At 34.5% G+C, this 18951-nt stretch overlaps 1 protein-coding gene across 8 annotated transcripts in view; it reads left to right on the forward strand.

The window, feature by feature from the left end:
- Nucleotides 1-18951, forward strand: part of LOC127831651 (rootletin-like) — a 169092-nt gene that overhangs the window by 23182 nt on the left and 126959 nt on the right. For all 8 annotated transcript variants that reach the window (XM_052356662.1, XM_052356663.1, XM_052356665.1 and 5 more), the window contains exon 2: nt 10394-10681. In XM_052356662.1, the coding sequence (XP_052212622.1) occupies nt 10394-10681 (288 nt within the window). The remainder of the gene's footprint in view (nt 1-10393; nt 10682-18951) is intronic.

Raw genomic sequence — 18951 nt, forward strand, 5'->3', positions numbered from 1 at the left:
GGGAAAACCGGTATTAATGCTTGTGTTAAAAGTATCGTCCCAGATTAGCCTGTGCAGTCCGCAGTCGGGCTTATCAGGGTTGACAGCCTCCGCTTTATGGAATTTTCTTTTACAGCAAGTCTCTCATAAACGAAGCGGATAGTGTCGTCCCTGGTGAGCCTGTACGGACTGCACAGCCTAATATGGGACGATAATTTTCGCATATGCATTAAGCCCCGTTTACCAGAGCGCGGCTCCATTCCTTAGCATTTAACCTTATGTTTATGCGGACAATATTTATTGTTCCATAATGATCGGTAAATGCAATTAAAAATTAATAAGTCTATCAAGCATACCATTTGATAACCATCAGCCATTTCAATCCTCGTAAAATGTTCATGACTATTCATGTTGAATGTTCATGTTGATTGAATTGTTATACTACACTGTATAATTAAAAACGTTTGAGCGAGTAATATGAACCTCTATTGCGCATTTATAGATTATGAAAAAGCATTTGACACGGTCGTTCATGATGTATGGTGGGGAAAATTAGTTCAGCCGGATGAAAGTTGAAAGATGCTACATATACTAAAGTCAATCTATCATAGTGCCAAATCCTGGGTTATAGATACTGATAACAAATCACAATTATTTGATATGTCATAAGAGATCAAGCAAGGGGAGCCCTTTCTACTCTCCTATTTATTCTGTTTATAAATGACACAACTTAAAGTTTTGATTTTGAGAAGCTCACAAGCTCTGAAATTGAAAATGGTAGATACAATAACATTGTGAGTGAAAACAGGAATAAAAGTTGTGTAGCAGCAACAGGGTTTAGAATATCATATCTAATGTATATGTACGCAATATCGTGATTTAAGAATTAAGAGTAAAGTTAACAAATCGTTTAAAACTGTCAACAAGTTCACATCTATGATGCACAGTGTTGAAACTCGACAGTTCAGAAATATTTTTAAAGTTACACGTATATACATATTATTTTCAGAATAAATGCTAACCTCGCTAGTTAGCTACTTTGTTGCTACTTGCTAACACTTAATATGTTTACCAATTAGTTAAATGCGTATTAATTTAATTATTAAAATATGTGATATGGTCATGATGGTTGTTGTTGAGTATTTACTGAGTGTGATCGTCTTTTTGTATACCGGTATGTGTTTAGCATGTAGCCAAAGGCATGTATTTACTGATTCTGCAGCTAAACTAAAACTGATAAAAATGATCAGTGTGAGAGTCCGTGATTGATGTTCGGCTCACGTGATCAGTGTGAGAGTCCGTGATTGAGGTTTGGCTCACGTCATCATTGTGAGAGTCTGGGATTGAGGTTTGGCTCTCGTGATCTGTGTGAGAGTCCGTGATTGATATTTGGCTCACGTGATCAGTGTGAGAGTCTGTGATTGAGGTTTGGCTCATGTGATCAGTGTGAGAGTCCGTGATTGAGGTTTGGCTCACGGGATCATTGTAAGAGTCTGTGATTGAGGTTTGGCTCACGCACAAAAGATCGATTTTATGTTTTATAGTTTTACGGCATTTATAAAGAGTTCATTAACAAAATAGTATATGGTTTTAAGTACTTGATACATATGATTTTTCTGGGGAGTTAAACATTGTTTTACGTGCGACCTTTACACGACAAGTATCCTTATAGTGTTTCGAATCCTATAGTAGATGTAACATAAAATGAATGTGACAAGTCATCAATATATATGCAGGAACCATTTTCATAACGCGAAGATACGTCAATAGTATCGGGTTATTGTTTGCTCGAGAATAATAAATTATGTCGCTCCAAACAAAATGTGAGAGCCAAATACGGAATCCGCTAACATTAGCCATCCGTACGGGTCGACGTTGAAACATAATACAAAATCAACACTATAATTGCCTTTTCCTCTCTACCGAACAATCGTATGATTAATTTAGTTTCTCAATATTAAAATTTCAAGTTCACGTTATCAAAGTACTTCGGTCGCGCCGAACATAGGTTCTTGCTCGAACTTGCCTTGGACAAGGGCGACAACTGTTCGTGGTAAACATCACCTCAATACGCCTATATTGGACTTCGTTAGTATGTTTAGAGCACATACCATTAAACGTGTATTGAGTACCTGTACAGATTGCCATATACGCCTGTTTGTGACACAAGGCTAGTATAGTGGAGGGTCTTCGTTCGTGCTGTTTTGTGTAAGATCCATGACACAATTGCGTCGGAACAGAAAATTTGACCGGAATTAACAACAAGAGATTGTGAGTCTGTTTTGTTTCACAAGGGAGCCAATGTCGTATAGCGAGCCAGAGAGGGAGCAACGTCTTGAACGAGTTATACAGGTTAATAACTTTTGTTATTCAATGTTGTCATTTCGCATACCGTAGACCAATAGGAGGTGCATGTATAATATACTCAGTAGGCCACTATTTGTTCGTTATATTTTTTCAGCTACTGAGCTAGGCATACCGTACATGTCTACGATTATTATCTTGTTTTGGATATAGGACAAAAAGAAGCAATCTCAACTCATAAAACGTGTGTTAATATACCGCAATCATTTAATTGTTTGTACAAGTACAATGTTTACTGTTTTTACTTTTCGGCGATTGCTTACACACGGTATCGTAGCAACCCATTTACAAATTAGAACGGAAGTGAAATCGGATATATTCGGACCCCATATCCGGTAAAAACAAGGAAGTGAAAGTTAACAACGTTTTGCATGTGCCGATTTCATGTTCCTCTGCATTTTAATCTGATGCAGAGAGATGGCTTCGTTTGGTGATAGAAGGAGTTCACCTCCAGTAAAAGACCCTGGGCTTAGAAGCCCCAGTCTTGCCATTTTGAAGGAAAGTTTGCACCGAGAGGCTGCAATTCTTCGAATGATGGAGGACAGAGTTTTGTCCCCTGAAGAAATTTATCCTTCGGCTCGTAAAAAGCTTTTCCCTGACGATGAGCAGGATGTTGTAGACTATCTGGTAATGACAACAGCGCACATTTTAAGTTGTCACATCATACAGACGCATTACTGTCAATTGTCTGTTATTTTAAGAAACAAAATTGAACTTTTTTCTCGACAAAATAAAACATCTTCCCATACTAACATTCTCATTCTAGTTAAGCAGCGACACTCACAGGAGTCCGAGACTCCTTAAAATGAGACTCTGACTCCTTGTTTTTGCGTCAGGCCCAGGGGGGTCCGTCAGACTCCTTTAAAATCATCTTTGAATTAAAAACAAAATCAGTTGATTTCCTTATTTGTTTAGCACAGGTACGTCAAATACACATACCTGGTTTCGCAAGATCAGAATGTCCGAACGTTTGTGGATCCCAAAAATGTGCCACAAATCATTATGCTTGAACACATTGACAAAAACAAAAGACTCCAAAATTATTTTATTTGGTTCCCTGTCACTGTCTGTGCGTGAGTTAATAGAGGAACATGCAAACTATGAAATATAAATCATAGTAATATTCTTGCAAAGGGTACATGGTTATGGATGTTGTGTCTATTCGCAAACAAAAAATCCTCATCTGCAAAAAACATTTCTAAATCAGTGGAACCTTTACAATGTGTCCTCCAACAGCATCTGCGACAAACATCTGCACAAATATCAATCAGTTTCATACAGTTTCATGCAATGAAATTGTATGCAAATCAAACAGTATTGTTGCATTGAACTAATTATAAAGAAACTTAATTAAATATTTACTTGTAATTTTATAATTGCAAAAATAGCAAACATCAGTATCATGACAGATTTATATAACCATATATGGAGTATAATATTTCCATAAACAAATGAACTGTATTAAATTGTATGGTATACACATCAAAATACTGACAGAAAGTTGCAAGTCAAATACCTTTGTTCAAGGAACCTCTGCACCTGATAATATTTTAAACAAATTTGGATGAGCTGTGACTGTTTTTTTTATTATGCCCCCTTTTGAAGAAAAGGGGGTATATAGTTTTCGCACTGTCAGTCTGTCTGTCAGTCTGTCACACTTTTCGTGTCCGCTCACTTATTCAAATAGTTTTCATCCGATCTTTATGAAACTTGGTCATAAGTTGTATCTAGACAATATCTAGGTCAAGTTTGAATATGGGTCATGCTGGATCAAAAACTAGGTCACGGGGTCGAAAAAACAAATCAATGGAAGTAATGAGCTTTAAATGGACATAATTATCTGACCTGCCAAATTATATTTTTTTTTTATATAAATCAAAGCGGCGCACTAGGCGGCATTGTGTTTCTGTGACAAACACATCGTTGTTAAAGGTCAAGGTCATCCTTCAAGGTCTAAGGTCAAAAATACAAATCCAAGGGAAGTAATGAGCTTTAAAGGGGATAATTATTCAATATTGAACATAGCAACTTGATATTTGGCATGCATGTGTATCTCATGGAGCTGCACATTTTCAGTGGTGAACCTACAGTTACGGTAGTGGCTTTTAATTATTTGCTACTAAAAATAGAGATTTGTTAGAGACAATTATTTTCAAGGGAAGTAATTTATATAATTATAAATCTCAGATTATATATTTCCTTACCAAGAATTAAAGTTCTTTTCACAGTTACTGTACAGTTTTTTTTATTTTGATTATTTATGTTTATAACTGAAATGATTTATTGGTCAAAGGTTTTTTATAAATGATATAAGTATCATTTTTTTCCTGTGCTAATTTGAACGGTAGGGTTCATTACATACCTGTGGACTTATGTCCATAGATACATGATGCTCTCTGGCTATGATCTCTTTGATAAACCACAGGCCTTGGTAGTCAGTGATTTCTGACTTGCTCATTTTCGATTGTCTACAGACCCCCCCCCCCCTTCCCTCGGTTGGATTGAACAAATTCAAGGGAAGTAATAAGCTTTAAAGGGAGATGATTTCTATACCTGCCAAATGATAAATAATTTTTTTATTTCAAAGCGGCGCAGTAGGTGGCATTGTGTTTCTGACGAACACATCTCTTGTTTTTAGAAGTAAGTATGAACAAGAAGCATGCAAGGAACAGATTTGTTAATATGACTCAATTATACTAACTATTACATTTGGAAGCATAGAATGGGCAATTATGAAATTATGATTGACTACGTAGTATCATTAACTCTGAACCAAGATCTTGCATGGTCATTGCCATTTCCAACAAAGGTCTATGTTTTAGAAAACTCACAGTTGATCATTTTTAAGACGATTATACTAGATTAATTTACTGTGTCTTGCTTATGAAATGTTTGTGGTGTTCATGCCTTGACTAAACAGTAAGCCTTTAATCCTACAAAGCATTTATTGTAAAAAAGAGTCTTAGCTATCCACCCCTCTAGCCTCAATAAATGCTACCAGCACTAAGTGACAGAGATGTGCCTTTTGACCCTTTCAATTTTTGCTGTATGTGTTTGATTACAATGAATGTACGTGTGATTTTTCATTAAATCAAGTATTTCATTTTTGGTTTTCATTACTTTCATGATGTTGTCTTGATGAAATAAATTGTTTTCATTTAATAACATAAAAAAGTAACACATTTTCAATAACAATGTGTTACTTATTGTTATAGAGGACATGCCATAAAATAGTTAATCCCAAATAAATGCTGAAAATGACAGTAAAGGGATATGTTGTGCTGTGTTTTTATGCGAGTTTCCGGGTACTAAATCATTAAAATTTTATGAACCTAATCCTAAACTGCAAAAAGTTTGTAATGTTAAATTGATACATGTGTATAAGATTTTTAGATTTTTAAAGTCCATTCAGTACCAGGAGTCAGTTTATTGTATAAACTTCAGAATGTATCACATTTTATATTGCTTTTGTTGCGAAAACTGTTAAATCAATGTATTTCATGGCCTCAATAAAAGTTTCCAATATCAGAATTTTTCAAAAGTAAACATGACACTTATAGGCATTTTCAATTACTGTATTAAAGTTAAAGAGAGGGGTATAAAATCTACGCCGCTGTGTCAATATCATCCACTTATGATCTTGAATAATTGAATGTACCAACTTGCAAACATTGGCACTTCGTGTATAGTATAATGATTTACAATGGAAGTGTTTGTTTGTTAAAAAGGTTATGTATTCCTGTATTTGAAGTGTTGAAAAGGTTATGTATTCATGTATCAGGGGTGGGATACACGTTATGATGTGAGATTAAGACATAATTTTATTCAGCTTGTTCAGCTGACGTTTCACTTTGTGCATATTTTGTTCACTGAATGTAGGATAAAAGAGGGCCTATAAAAATTTCTTATAAATTATAATGATTGTTAGGATTGTACAAAAAGTTGTAAAGTCATTGTTAGGATTCCTAACAATTATTACATGAAATTGGTATATGTCTTCGTTTACTCCCGTAACAGTGAATTTGAAAATGTTTTATACACGATAATATTTTAGCTTTTAAAAAGTTTTGAATATTAAATAAATTTGAGATCAATAATTTTATGAGTAACGAAATTAACATTTCCAGAATGTTTAACCATTTTGTCATATTGGTTGAAAACACATTGTTAAATTTTGCCTTGCCCAGCATTAAACTGGATGGTGTAATGTTAAATAATTAATTAGTCATTTGTTCACACTCTGTTCATGTATACCATAACTCAATCATCATACGTCTCAGTTGAGTAATAAATCACCCATTATTGCTCGGCGTTTATTCAGCAAATTGAAAGTTTTTTGTTGAGAGTGTAAAAATTTAATTTTAAAGAATGAGGTAATTTTCCGAGCGACAATTTTTATATGTTCCACAGAATTGAGAGCGTTTATATAATGTAGACCATTTCTTCATAAATATATAATCATAATGGTTCAGAGAGTTTAATTGAGAGTAACACTGTCATAAAATTCTTTTGTTTGATTTTTATAACAGAATATAATATTTATAAGATTCTGAGAAAAACTGATGAGTCGGTGGTTTTCATTGAAGGCTGTACACCAGTTTTTATTTTTCCATTACCTTATATGAATCTTCTTAAAAATACTGTACTTTAAGATCTGTTTAAACACTGCCAGTGTGGACTACAGATAAACACCTTAATCAAGTATGTATTTAAGATTATATCCTTAATTAAAACCTTGTTTAGATATTTTTGTAAGTGCATATAATCTGTGTAAAATATGGGATAGATATGCTTATGATAATAAATAATCACTTAGGAATTTTGATCACAAATATGGAGGCCTAATTTCCATATCTTGGTACCGATTCTACCCACGTCTTATCATATTTCTTCTTAAGCATGTAAAGACATATTACAAACATGTATTTTGAAACTGTATGAAATGTAATGTATGTACAATTGTACATTGTGTACCTCAGACTTGTATATGATGTGTTTTATAGACTCGCATTATGCCGCTTTTTTATATGGGCTCTGCTCTGTGAAAAGGGGGTTTAATGCATGTGCGTAAAGTGTTGTCCCAGATTACCTGTGCTGTCAGCACAGGCTGATCCGGGACCACACTTTCTGCCTAAACTAGATTTCTACTAAGGAGAGACTTTCTTGAAACAAAAAATATCTTAGAAGCGGAAAGTGTTGTCCGTGATAAAACTAAACAAAGTGAAAACTGGTTACCGTAGGTTTCCACATATAGCGCGCACCCGTGTATAGCGCGCAGGCTGTTTTTTAAATGCAAAAATGGAGAAAAAAATATTTAAAGACAATAAAACCACCTAATCGGACTGAAAATGGCCGCCATTTTACTATTGCACAATATCCTATAATCAGGGGCATTGGAAAGCTTAATTAGGCATTCAAAATAGGAAGCGTCATTATGATTAGGAGCATGGGTTGCATAGCACTATACTTTTTTTTACAATTTTGTAATTTTCTAGCAAAAGATTAACAGTCCACGTGCATTTCGTGAAAACGTGAGAAAGTAAGAATAGTGTACATTGTGTAATTTTTCCTCGGGGGGAAAGCATGGGCATTACCGGTAAATTTGAATGTGGCATGGGAGACGGGGATACAGTTGTTGAGGTACACCACTGTTCAACATTCAATATTTATACACACAAAATGAATTTGCATATCTTCACGTTCTCAAGTGTCAATTAGTGTCTCAAATGTCAATTAGCGTCTTAACAAGTCGTGGCACATATTACTCAATAACATCTGCCAATTACGAAGTGAAAAATGACCCCCTTTCACACCTACCGTACATGCAAAAAAGACCTCGTTCGCACCTACCCTTGCCTGCTCTCCGGAATGTGGACAACAATCCCCATCGGAATTCATCCATTAAGAAGTGTAAACACAAACAAAAAAATGTCCGCAAGTTTATTCAAACATATTTATTTTTTACCAAAACTTCTTCTACCGCATTCATATCTACCAGTTGTTTCGACAATGGCCCCTCAGTCTGTACGATTATAGGGTGGTAGTTTTCTGGAAAAAAACATGGCGGCTATTTTGATTATTTACGATTACACAACATGTTTTTTACCAATCTAGCAGCCAGGATGGCGTTGTATCAATGTATAGCGCGCACCAGCTTTTTAATTTGAATTTTGGAGGTAAAACACTGCGCGCTATACGTGGAAACCTACGGTATTTGAAATTTTGAATTCATTCATTAAGACAACTGAAGAAACAAATACCATAAACATCTAACATAACCAGTTAGATCGATATGTTTAGCCTGGGCAAGCACGTGACATTATATTAACCACATGTAAAGTTGTAAACCATGCATCATGGTTAACTCTTTCAGTGCTGGAACCGAATTTTGAAGGCCTTTGCAAACAGTTTGGATCCAAATGAGACGCCACAGAATGTGGCGTCTCATCTGGATCCAAACTGTTTGCTATTCTGATAGTATTCTTTGAAAAAAAAATGAAGAAAATGCTAATTTTAGAAATTCAGCAGATGACATTTTAGCAGACGACAAATTTCCCAGCATGCAAAGGGTTAATACTGATATTGCAAAGATTGCCCTATAATTATCATGTTCACATGTTTATTATGACAATCAGATATCTCGGCTAATTTTCTGGATCATTTAAGGCATAAATTGGATATTGATAGATCCTTGATTATCGTGAAAACCAATTTATGTGCCAAGATTAAGTTATACTTGAACATATTAATCTATGTTTTATTTGCAAAGAGTAATGGGTATGCATATTTTTTATATACGCCTAGCTATGACCAAATTGCCTTTACTTAATTAAAAAACTTAATGAATCACTTCCTTGTGCCATAATATCTTAAAAGATAATTTGTTAAAGAATATTCAAACCTTAGGTATCAGCATAATTTATGAAAATTTCGTTTTTAGCCTTTTTGATAAAATAAATACAATTAACACGAAAAAAAAGTGTTCCTTTTCTAAAGAGATTCTGATGACTTAATTTTATCTTTCGCTGTCACAGAGAGGTTCAATCTAAATAATAATATTTTCATGTATTAACCCTTTCAGTGCGGGAACCGAATTTTAAAGGCCTTTGCAAACAGTTTGGATCCAGATGAGACGCCACGTTGTGTGAACGTGGCGTCTCATCTGGATCCAAACTGTTTGCTATTCTGATAGTATTCTTTGAAAAAAAATGAAGAAAATGCTTATTTTACAAATTCAGCAGACGACATTTTAGCAGACGACAAATTTCCCAGCATGCAAAGGGTTAATAGTTTAGTTGAGCTTATTTCAGGGGTGTTATTTCTCATATTTTTAGAGGATTTCCTACAGTTTCATTTCTAGCTAATTGTACAAATTGTTATTTACTTTTATGAATCTATTTACAACTGAAGAGTTTAATCGAATCCTTTAAATGGGGTATTGCTTTTTCCTGTGGAGGTTCTTTAATCATGCCCCTATAATTTGGACCTAAATGCAATCATGGTATCCTGAAAAAGAAGTGGTAACAAATACATGTACCCAGCTGAATCTGTAAGTGTTTTCCCATGCACTGTAGCAAAAACAATTTTCAACTGAATCTTTCTATATAAAGTGTTGTATCAGTCCTGCAGGGTTCAGGCTTGTTACTTATCGTTCTGTTACAATAATTCTCTGCTTCTATGCCTTGAAGTCTGTAGCACCAAGCACCAGAGACAAAAATGACGCATCAGTTTTGTAGCAGTATGTGGAGTCACATTTATTTTATGCGTAGATTCAGAGTATGATGTTAAAAATATGGGTGAGATAAAAGTTGTGTTTCACTGCTTAAACGGGTGAATAAAAACAAGTGTTACACCAATCGCATCAGATGGAGAAAATTCTAATCTAAATTATAAGGTCCTTTCTTTATAGCAAACGACCAACTATCGACAATAAAAAAACAGGATAAAATACTTGTTACTTAATGAGTCTCGTAGAATTGGAGTTAATTAAAAAAAAAAAAGTTTTCCCTGACCAAGGCTATAATTAAAAATAAATTATTGTGATTTTCAGAAATTGGAGGACTCCGTTCTGAGGGACCGTGATACAGAAGACTACACGGTACGGGGTGAAGGAAACAGGTCAGCGAAAATACCAGCGCGCATCCGCGAAATCATCACCAAGAACCTTGCGTCGGATGAGCGAAAGACGCCGCTAGCGATGTCGACACCAACACCACAGCAGTTGCAGGAAGAGAACCGGCTCCTCTCATCTGAGCTTAATCGCGTTGAAGACCTTTTGGCAGCGAGTCGCGCTGAACGGGATGAGCTCGGGATCAAATACAATGCTCTCAGCGAGAAGGTGCGTGACTGGTTGGGTTGATGTGTTTTTTTAGTCGTCAATTTTGTGTCAACAGGTTTTCTTTTCTGATTATTTTTATATGTCCATCTCTTGATGTGACACCTTTTGCTGCAAATGGGTGGGTCGTTTGGCAGGCGGCTTTCTGCTTTGCCATATAATTTTTCATAGAGTATCCAGGGGTGTCAATTTTCCGGATTATTCCGGAAATCCGGATTTGAGCCGTCCAGGGTTGATTTTGAGGTGAATGTAAATCCGATGAGTTTGTTTAAGGCGGGTGGGGGTAGGGACAAAATTCTTTTAGTGCGGGATCATTTCAGAACGAATATTGTTATAGCATCGTCGGCATTCCGGACATTTGCGCTTGGTACCGATTTTATTAATTGATTTCTGATTGGTAAGCGGCTGGCACTGACATGAGCAGGCACTGGCAAAGTAAAGCACTGCAATATCATATTTTAAAACAATATGTTAATCAAATTATATATTGACTGCGTATATACTGGTTACTGGTTTTCATTTTCTGCAGTCAAACGATATGCATATTTAGTTACATTTGCAAATGATGTATCGCGACATGTTTTCGGACAGTCGTTTTCGGATACGCTGGTTTGTTAATTACATTTCGAAGTTCTTAATATCATTTGTTTAGAATGACAAATACACCTGCGGTGTTATGGATGGCTTGGTTTATAATATTTCGCATTGTACTCACCAGAAATTGCACCTACAGTACAGCAAAAGCGGCACAAACAAAATCTGCGGCTACACCACGGCCAGATTATTAGTACGCGGCGGCCGAATCGTGTGTTGACGCGGCGTATCGCCGTGGCACTCGGCATCGATCAGCGCATCGACGCTGAGTCTGTATTTACCTCGCGTACTTTCGCGGAGTAAATTCGCCGCATACGTACGCGGCGAATCGAGTGAAAAGATATCCACCAACATGTACATACATGTATGTGTAGCGTAGAATTAATTACGCGCAACTGTTAATGTTTCGTTCGCTTATCATTATTAAATTTGTAATCCGAAACACACTTCCGAATTTTAATGCTAACGCGACCTTTGGCAAATTCTAGTGTCAAATAAACAGTGCTAAAATATCCTTTGTTTCATAAAAAGCGCGCGAAAATTATGCAGACATGTAGAACGTCGTTTGGAAAGTTTGGGTGTATTTTATGTTGTATAAATACATGAACATCACGTCAGGCGTAAATTGCGTGTTCAGTGGAAAAACGCCTCGATTAGACTTTATTTCATCATCTCTATAAATAGTAACAAATGCCAAAATGTATTTGATACTAAAGGAAATATCGAGAATGTTTGTGTATCGTAAATATTTACCAGCATTTGCTTCAAAATTGGAATATACGAGATTATCGGTTAATTAGTAGCGATATTAACTGTATAATATGATCAAAATAGAACTTGTTTATATACGCATATTCAAACAATAGTTATAATAAGCTGATAATTAACAAAACAACAAATACGTCGTCACCGTCTTGATTATCGATGTAGCTTCAAACTGCTAATTTTCTCAGCTTAAATATAATAGCAAAATCAACATGCAATTAATTTATAAATCCATCATATGCTGGAGCCTTGGCCACTTGTATGTGCGAAAACATATTTACGCGACCTTGTTTATGTGTGAAATACATACACTATGGGCGGGAAACAAACTTAATTGGCCAGACACATTAACTATGCTTACATGTATATGCTAATACAATCCGCGCACAATAAATTTATTATGATTTTAATTATTATTATAATTGTTCTTTCAAAATTTGTTAACTACATGTAACCAGGGACCTATACAAACAAAGGGATTAGCAACCTCGCGATATCCCGTTACAGCACGCAAAATAAACCGGTGCGCGAGATCAGGGACCTATACTTTAATCTCGATCGATTGGTCCCGGTGTAGCGATAATAAACCGGTGCGCGAGATTTGATAATCTCGATCGATTGGTCCCTGTGTAGCGATAATGCGGCTACACGATATCGATTGCGAGGGATTTCGCTTGTTTAACGCGTTACGTTTTTTCGGATTCAAATTATATTATGTTAAATAAACAAGTACCTATTCGTTTAATTGTTGCGTTGTTGATCTCAAAATCAATCATTAATTAGTCTTATTATTACGCAGTATGTCAAACGGGCACCCAATTATCGGACTCTTTGATGAATATTAATTGCCGGTTGTTTCGCCAGGGTTAAATTGCCGTTGTTTATCGCACGTATGTGCATGTACAAAAGACCGGTCTTTTAATAGAATTAAAATGTTACCATGTTTTGTTTAAAATAGCAACATTATCAAGACATGTTAAGTGCAAACAACTCAAAATGTATAATTGTTCTTTTAACCTCCGACGCAGCAAATTTTCGAATGTCATTTTAATATTCATTTGGACTCCCTTAAGTCATAGTGAACGTCGGAATTCATGGAATTTACTGAAAATGTCTTCTAAACATAAAGATTTCCTTTCATGGGATGACGACATAGATTTAGATTTGGTATAAGGTGATTATACTGATGATGAGGCAAACAATAAATCGCAAGCAAGCACGAAAGAGCTGTGCTATATTTGTCCTGTTTGTGGTGCGGAGTATAAAAGTGTATCAGGATTTCGAGGTCATGTCATAAAAAAACATCAACAGAATTTACGAGGTAATAAATATTGGATGCATTTTTTTAGTTCTGCATTTTGCGTACAAACCAAACAAAAAACAAGAAAGGTTTTCGTGTTTTAGTAGTTCTATATATATATATATATATATATATATATATATATATATATATATATATATATATATATATATATATACTCATGTTTTATTCGTTTTATTATCATATATATCTCGAACAATCAATATATAAAACAACATTAATAAATCAAATCCTCGCACATGCAAGTAAGATATCCAAAACAGTGGACACATGATACGGTGTAATAATGATGAGACAATTGAATCAGGCATTTACAGTTACTACTAAATAGTGTGTACAAAGGAGTTTAGTGTTTTATTCCTTTAATTATTTTCAAAGAAATGAATATAAAACGTGTTGTAGAATGGTTTTAACACAATTATGGACAAAGATTTAAATGCAGTTAATAGAACATAAAAGTTTATTCTGACTTAAGCATGTTAAGCTAATCGTCATTTACATTATATTTACAATAACAGCATGCTTTTGAAGTAAATACAAATCATGCATCACTTCGAAAAAAGTTCCTTTTACAATATAAGGAATAAACATGTTTTCGTGAGAATGTTAATATTGTTAATACATAGTGACCTGTCTGTACCAAAGTTCATAAGTGAAAAATATAATTATTAAATGACTTTTTTTAAACAAGAATTACATACATTAATATAAAATTAGGACACATATAACTGCATAAAGTATATACTTGCATTGTTTTTTCATTCGTAATTTTTTTTTTTGAAATAAAGAATTGAGTAATACTGACAATGTAAAAGCTGTATGATATACCTCTACCTATGCTTCACTTAATTGTAGTTAAGTATAAGTAAAATCCCTGTGTTGACAACCTATACTAAAGCAAAACTATAGTTTATGTATAGCGATATGGTTCCTTAGAGTATATAAAGTACAATCAATTTATTTAGAGAGAAATCTATAAGTAAAATTAATAACTCCATCTATATAAACTAGTTAATTTCATTTATCTATATCCCTACATCGACTATCTATGCGAAAAAAAAATAATTGAAAATTCCACCTCAGGATTTCCTATGCAGACATCAAATTTTAACAGTCTTTCCTATAACACCAGAACATAAGCAACGCGATTGATATGTTGTGGCAGTCCAGTCCATATTTGGTGAGATCTCGGAATGCATTTCCGATGCACATAGACAGAGCACGTAAAATCACTCTTAATTTCAACCGATAACTTGATTGCTGTCAGACTGTCATTTGCGTACAACTGTAACATTTGAATTGAATGCTCTAATTCCTTTACAACGAACTGAGATGAAAAATTTTGCAGTTTAAGTTCCACAGCAAAGTCTGAGAAGGTTGTCGTCTCCACCTCCATTTCTAGAAGCCCTGAACTACATTCCATCACATCAGCTTCAGGCTTATCATTGTTTGTCTCCTGGAAGGAGTCAAGCTCATATGTGGAGTCTTCATCAATAGCATAACTATGATCACTTGTGAACTGCACATTTTCACTTTCTGACTGGGTAGAAGAATATGTTGTAGCTTTAATGTTCACCAGGGGTTCACTGGCAACATGGTTTTCTTCCTTTGGCTGTTCAGATGTTATGTAGTGGTACTTGCGTTTCACCGTAAGGGATCCTCTTTTGCGTTTTCTAGGCATTCTAAAAGCATAAAACAAAACATATTCTAAAAATCAGTTAATAAAATGTTTACACAGTCACCATCATTTATTGAAAACATGGCTTGCCACCATAGGAAGACTAATAGACTATGCCACCTTTTTCCACATTTTTCGAAACGTTAACGCAAAACCTAAACGCAAAGTGTGACGGAATTTCAGACGACCAGACAGATGGACATAAAAATGTACTTAGTTGTATCAACATATTAATAAAATTAATTGAAATATTTATGTAAGAATTCCGATTTTTTGCATTAATTGAATAACAATTATCTACACATTTCAGAAATTCTTAATAGAAGCATTAACAATGTGGAAACAAACTCTTGAAAATATCTCAGAATACATGTTTTCTCCAATGATAAAGAAATATGACCTTTGAAATTTTTCAATTTTTTTTCTAGAATAATAGTTATTAAATTTATATTTTAAAAAAAATTGGCCAAACATTCTGTGAATGAGAACGATTATATGTCTCGTGTTTTGAGAAAACTTGGCATAATGCATGTGCGTAAAGTGTCGTCCCAGATTGGCCTGTGCAGTCCGCACAGGCTAATAAGGAACGACACTTTCCACTTTTATGACATATTTTGTTGAAATGAAATCTCTTCTTAGCAAATATCATTGAAAATTCCACCTCAGTATTTCCTATGCAGACATCAATTTTTTTTTTCAAAAAATGCATTTAAAATATGCACCATACATTTCATTGAAATGTAACATTGGTACAAACACAAACAATAATAGAGCTTGTATTGATCAATCCCTAAGAAAAAGCGGAGACAAATGTTAATCTCAATTGTTTTTTTTAAATAATTGATTAAGGACTAATATTGTATCATCATTGAGCTTATACAAATCAAGAACTTTGCAAATAATGCAAATTAAATGTACACCACACAATGCACTGAAGTGTACAATTTGCTAATCCTTAGCATGCTGGGAAATTTGTCGTCTGCTAAAGTGTTGTCTGCTGAATTTCTAAAATTAGCATTTTCTTAGATTTTTTTCACAGAATACTTTCAGAATAGCAAACAGTTTGAATCCTGATGAGACGCCACGTTCTGTGGCGTCTCATCTGGGTCCAAACAGTTTGCAAAGGCCTTTAAAGTTTGATTCCAGCGCTGAAAGGGTTACGATACCAACATGAATAATATAGGGCTAGTATTTACAGAGCCTTGGCCCTTACGCAAAAAGCAATGACATATGTATACAAAACTGAAAGCGGTCTAACAATTAAAAAATGACTAAAGTTATATTGTCCTTGAGCTTATACAAAGTTATGAGTTAGTAAATAATGCAAATTAAATGTGAAACACACAATGCATTGAAGTGTCACATATCTAAAGATACCAACATGATTATCATAGGTCAATTATTGACCGAGCCTTTTGAAAAGAGCATTGACATACACATTCAAAACCGAGACTGGTTAAAAAAAAAAAATGCCTAAAATTGTATAATCTCTGAGCTAATACAAAATTATGCCTTTGCAATTCATGTAAATAAAATGTGCACCACACAATTTATTGAAGTGTAACATTTGCAAAAATACCAACATGATCAAAATAGTGCTACTATTGACGGAGTCTATTGAAAAAAGCCTCAACATATGTTGATAACACGTTTAACTAAAGAAATTAAAAAATAACTGAAATTGTATCATCTTGGAGCTAATACAAAATTATGCCTTTGCAAATAATACAAATAAAATTAGCATCACACAATGCCTTGAAATGTAATGTTTTTAAAGATACCCATAAGATTAATATAGGGCTAGTATTGACTGAGCCTTTCGAAAAGAGCCACGACACATGTTGATCAAACTGATAGTGATTACAAAATAAAAAAAATGACTAAAATGGTATTATCTTTGAGCTAACACAAAATTATGCCTTTGCAAATAATGCAAATTAAATTTGCACCACACAATGCATTGAAATGCAACGTTTGTAAAGACACCAACATGATATATATAGGGCTAGTATTGACTGAGCCTTTCAAAAAAGAGCCACGACATATGTTGATGAAATTGATAGTGGAAAAAAAATAAAAAAATGACTAAAATTGTATTGCTTTTGTGCTCATTCAAAATCATGAATTTGCAAATAATACAAATAAAAATTAGCATCACTCAATGCGTTGAATTGTAATGTTTGTAAAGATACCAATAAGATTAATATAGGGCTAGTATTGACTGAGCCTTTCGAAAAGAGCCACGACATATGTTGATCAAACTGATAGTGATTACAAAATAAAAAAAGACTAAAGTTGTATAATATTTGAGCTAATACAAAATTATGCCTCTGCAAATAATACAAATAAAATAAGCATCACTCAATGCGTTGAAATGTAATGTTTGTAAAGATACCCATAAGATTAATATAGGGCTAGTATTGACTGAGCCTTTCAAAAATAGCCACGGCATATGTTGATGAAACTGAAAGTGGTAAAATATAAAAAAATGACTAAAATTGTATTGCCCTTGTGCTCATTCAAAATCATGAATTTGCAAATAATACAAATAAAATTAGCATCACTCGATGCGTTAAAATGTAATTTTTGTAAAGATACCCATAAGATTAATATAGGGCTAGTATTGACTGAGCCTTTCAAAAAGAGCCACGACATATGTTGATGAAACTGATAGTGGTAAAAATTTAAAAAATGACTTAAATTGTATTGCCTTTGTGCTCATTTAAAATCATGAATTTGCTAACAATACAAATAAAATTAGCATCACACAATGCGTTGAAATGTAACGTTTGTAAGAATACCAAAATCAATAGTATAGAGCTTTATTTGACCAAGCCTTTTGAAAAAAGCCACGACACACGTTTCTCGGATTATGGAAGTGTAAACAATGATACGCATGATTTAGTGAAAATACCCACCGTTGTTTTATAAGTAAATACAAAGCATAGTCGAAAACAAATGAAACAATAAGATGTATCAAACTCAACAAACCTTTGCAATGAATACTTCTGTGTTGGCAACACTTGGTTAATTTGTACTCTTATTATTTCTCGATTGCTTTGTCACGGTCTCGCTTTGTCAAAATGGCGGCTGTTAAAATTTGCCTCGAAGCGCGAAGTCTCGTTGGGTCACAAGTCTCGTTCCCTTTTGCGTAACAACGCGATAGCTTGTTCTTCGGTTCAGTGAGTGTCTCATCCCTTTGTTTGTATAGGTCCCTGATGTAACTAATAATTTTTAAAAGATGTTTTATTTCATGATGCGCATCGACTCGGCATCATGTCGCGGATCGCGGCATGCCTCGGCGGACAGATGCGAAGTTTCGCGGCGAAATGCGACTTACTGACGCGGCTTCAACGACTGACGCAGCATCGACTCGATTCACCTTGCCGCCGCGGATCGCGAAATACGTTTGTTCCGCTTTGGCTGTACTGTAGAAAGACTATAAAAAAAGAACAATAAGCTAGGGCTCGGGGGGTTGGGCCCTCTCTTCCCTTTATCCTACGGCTTAATTTTCCGGATTTCAAATTTGGGCCAATTGACACCCCTGGTATCAACCAAATTTTCTGTTAATTTTGTTGACATTAAATGTAGGCCAAGTTTAATTAGCCAACTCTAATCAATAAGGTTAGAGTAATTGCCCTTTGTTTTATATAAAAATGCAAAATGTAAGTTCAATAAGTTTCTCTCAATGACCTTGTTTTGTGTGTTTTCGTTGTGAGTGGTTGATTGTGAAACTTATGGGCACTGTGCTTCAATGCACCATCTGACTATCAGACTTCTATACCATACCATTCTGTAGACATACAATCGTTTGTATGCTTACTGTAACCATTTGGAGGTGAAAAGCATTTACATGTGAAAAGTAATGGTTCAATTCTTGATTTTAATGTCTTGGTGTTTTATTTGTTAAATTTG

This window comes from Dreissena polymorpha, chromosome 5 (genome assembly GCF_020536995.1).
Source record: "Dreissena polymorpha isolate Duluth1 chromosome 5, UMN_Dpol_1.0, whole genome shotgun sequence".
NCBI lineage: Eukaryota > Metazoa > Mollusca > Bivalvia > Myida > Dreissenidae > Dreissena > Dreissena polymorpha.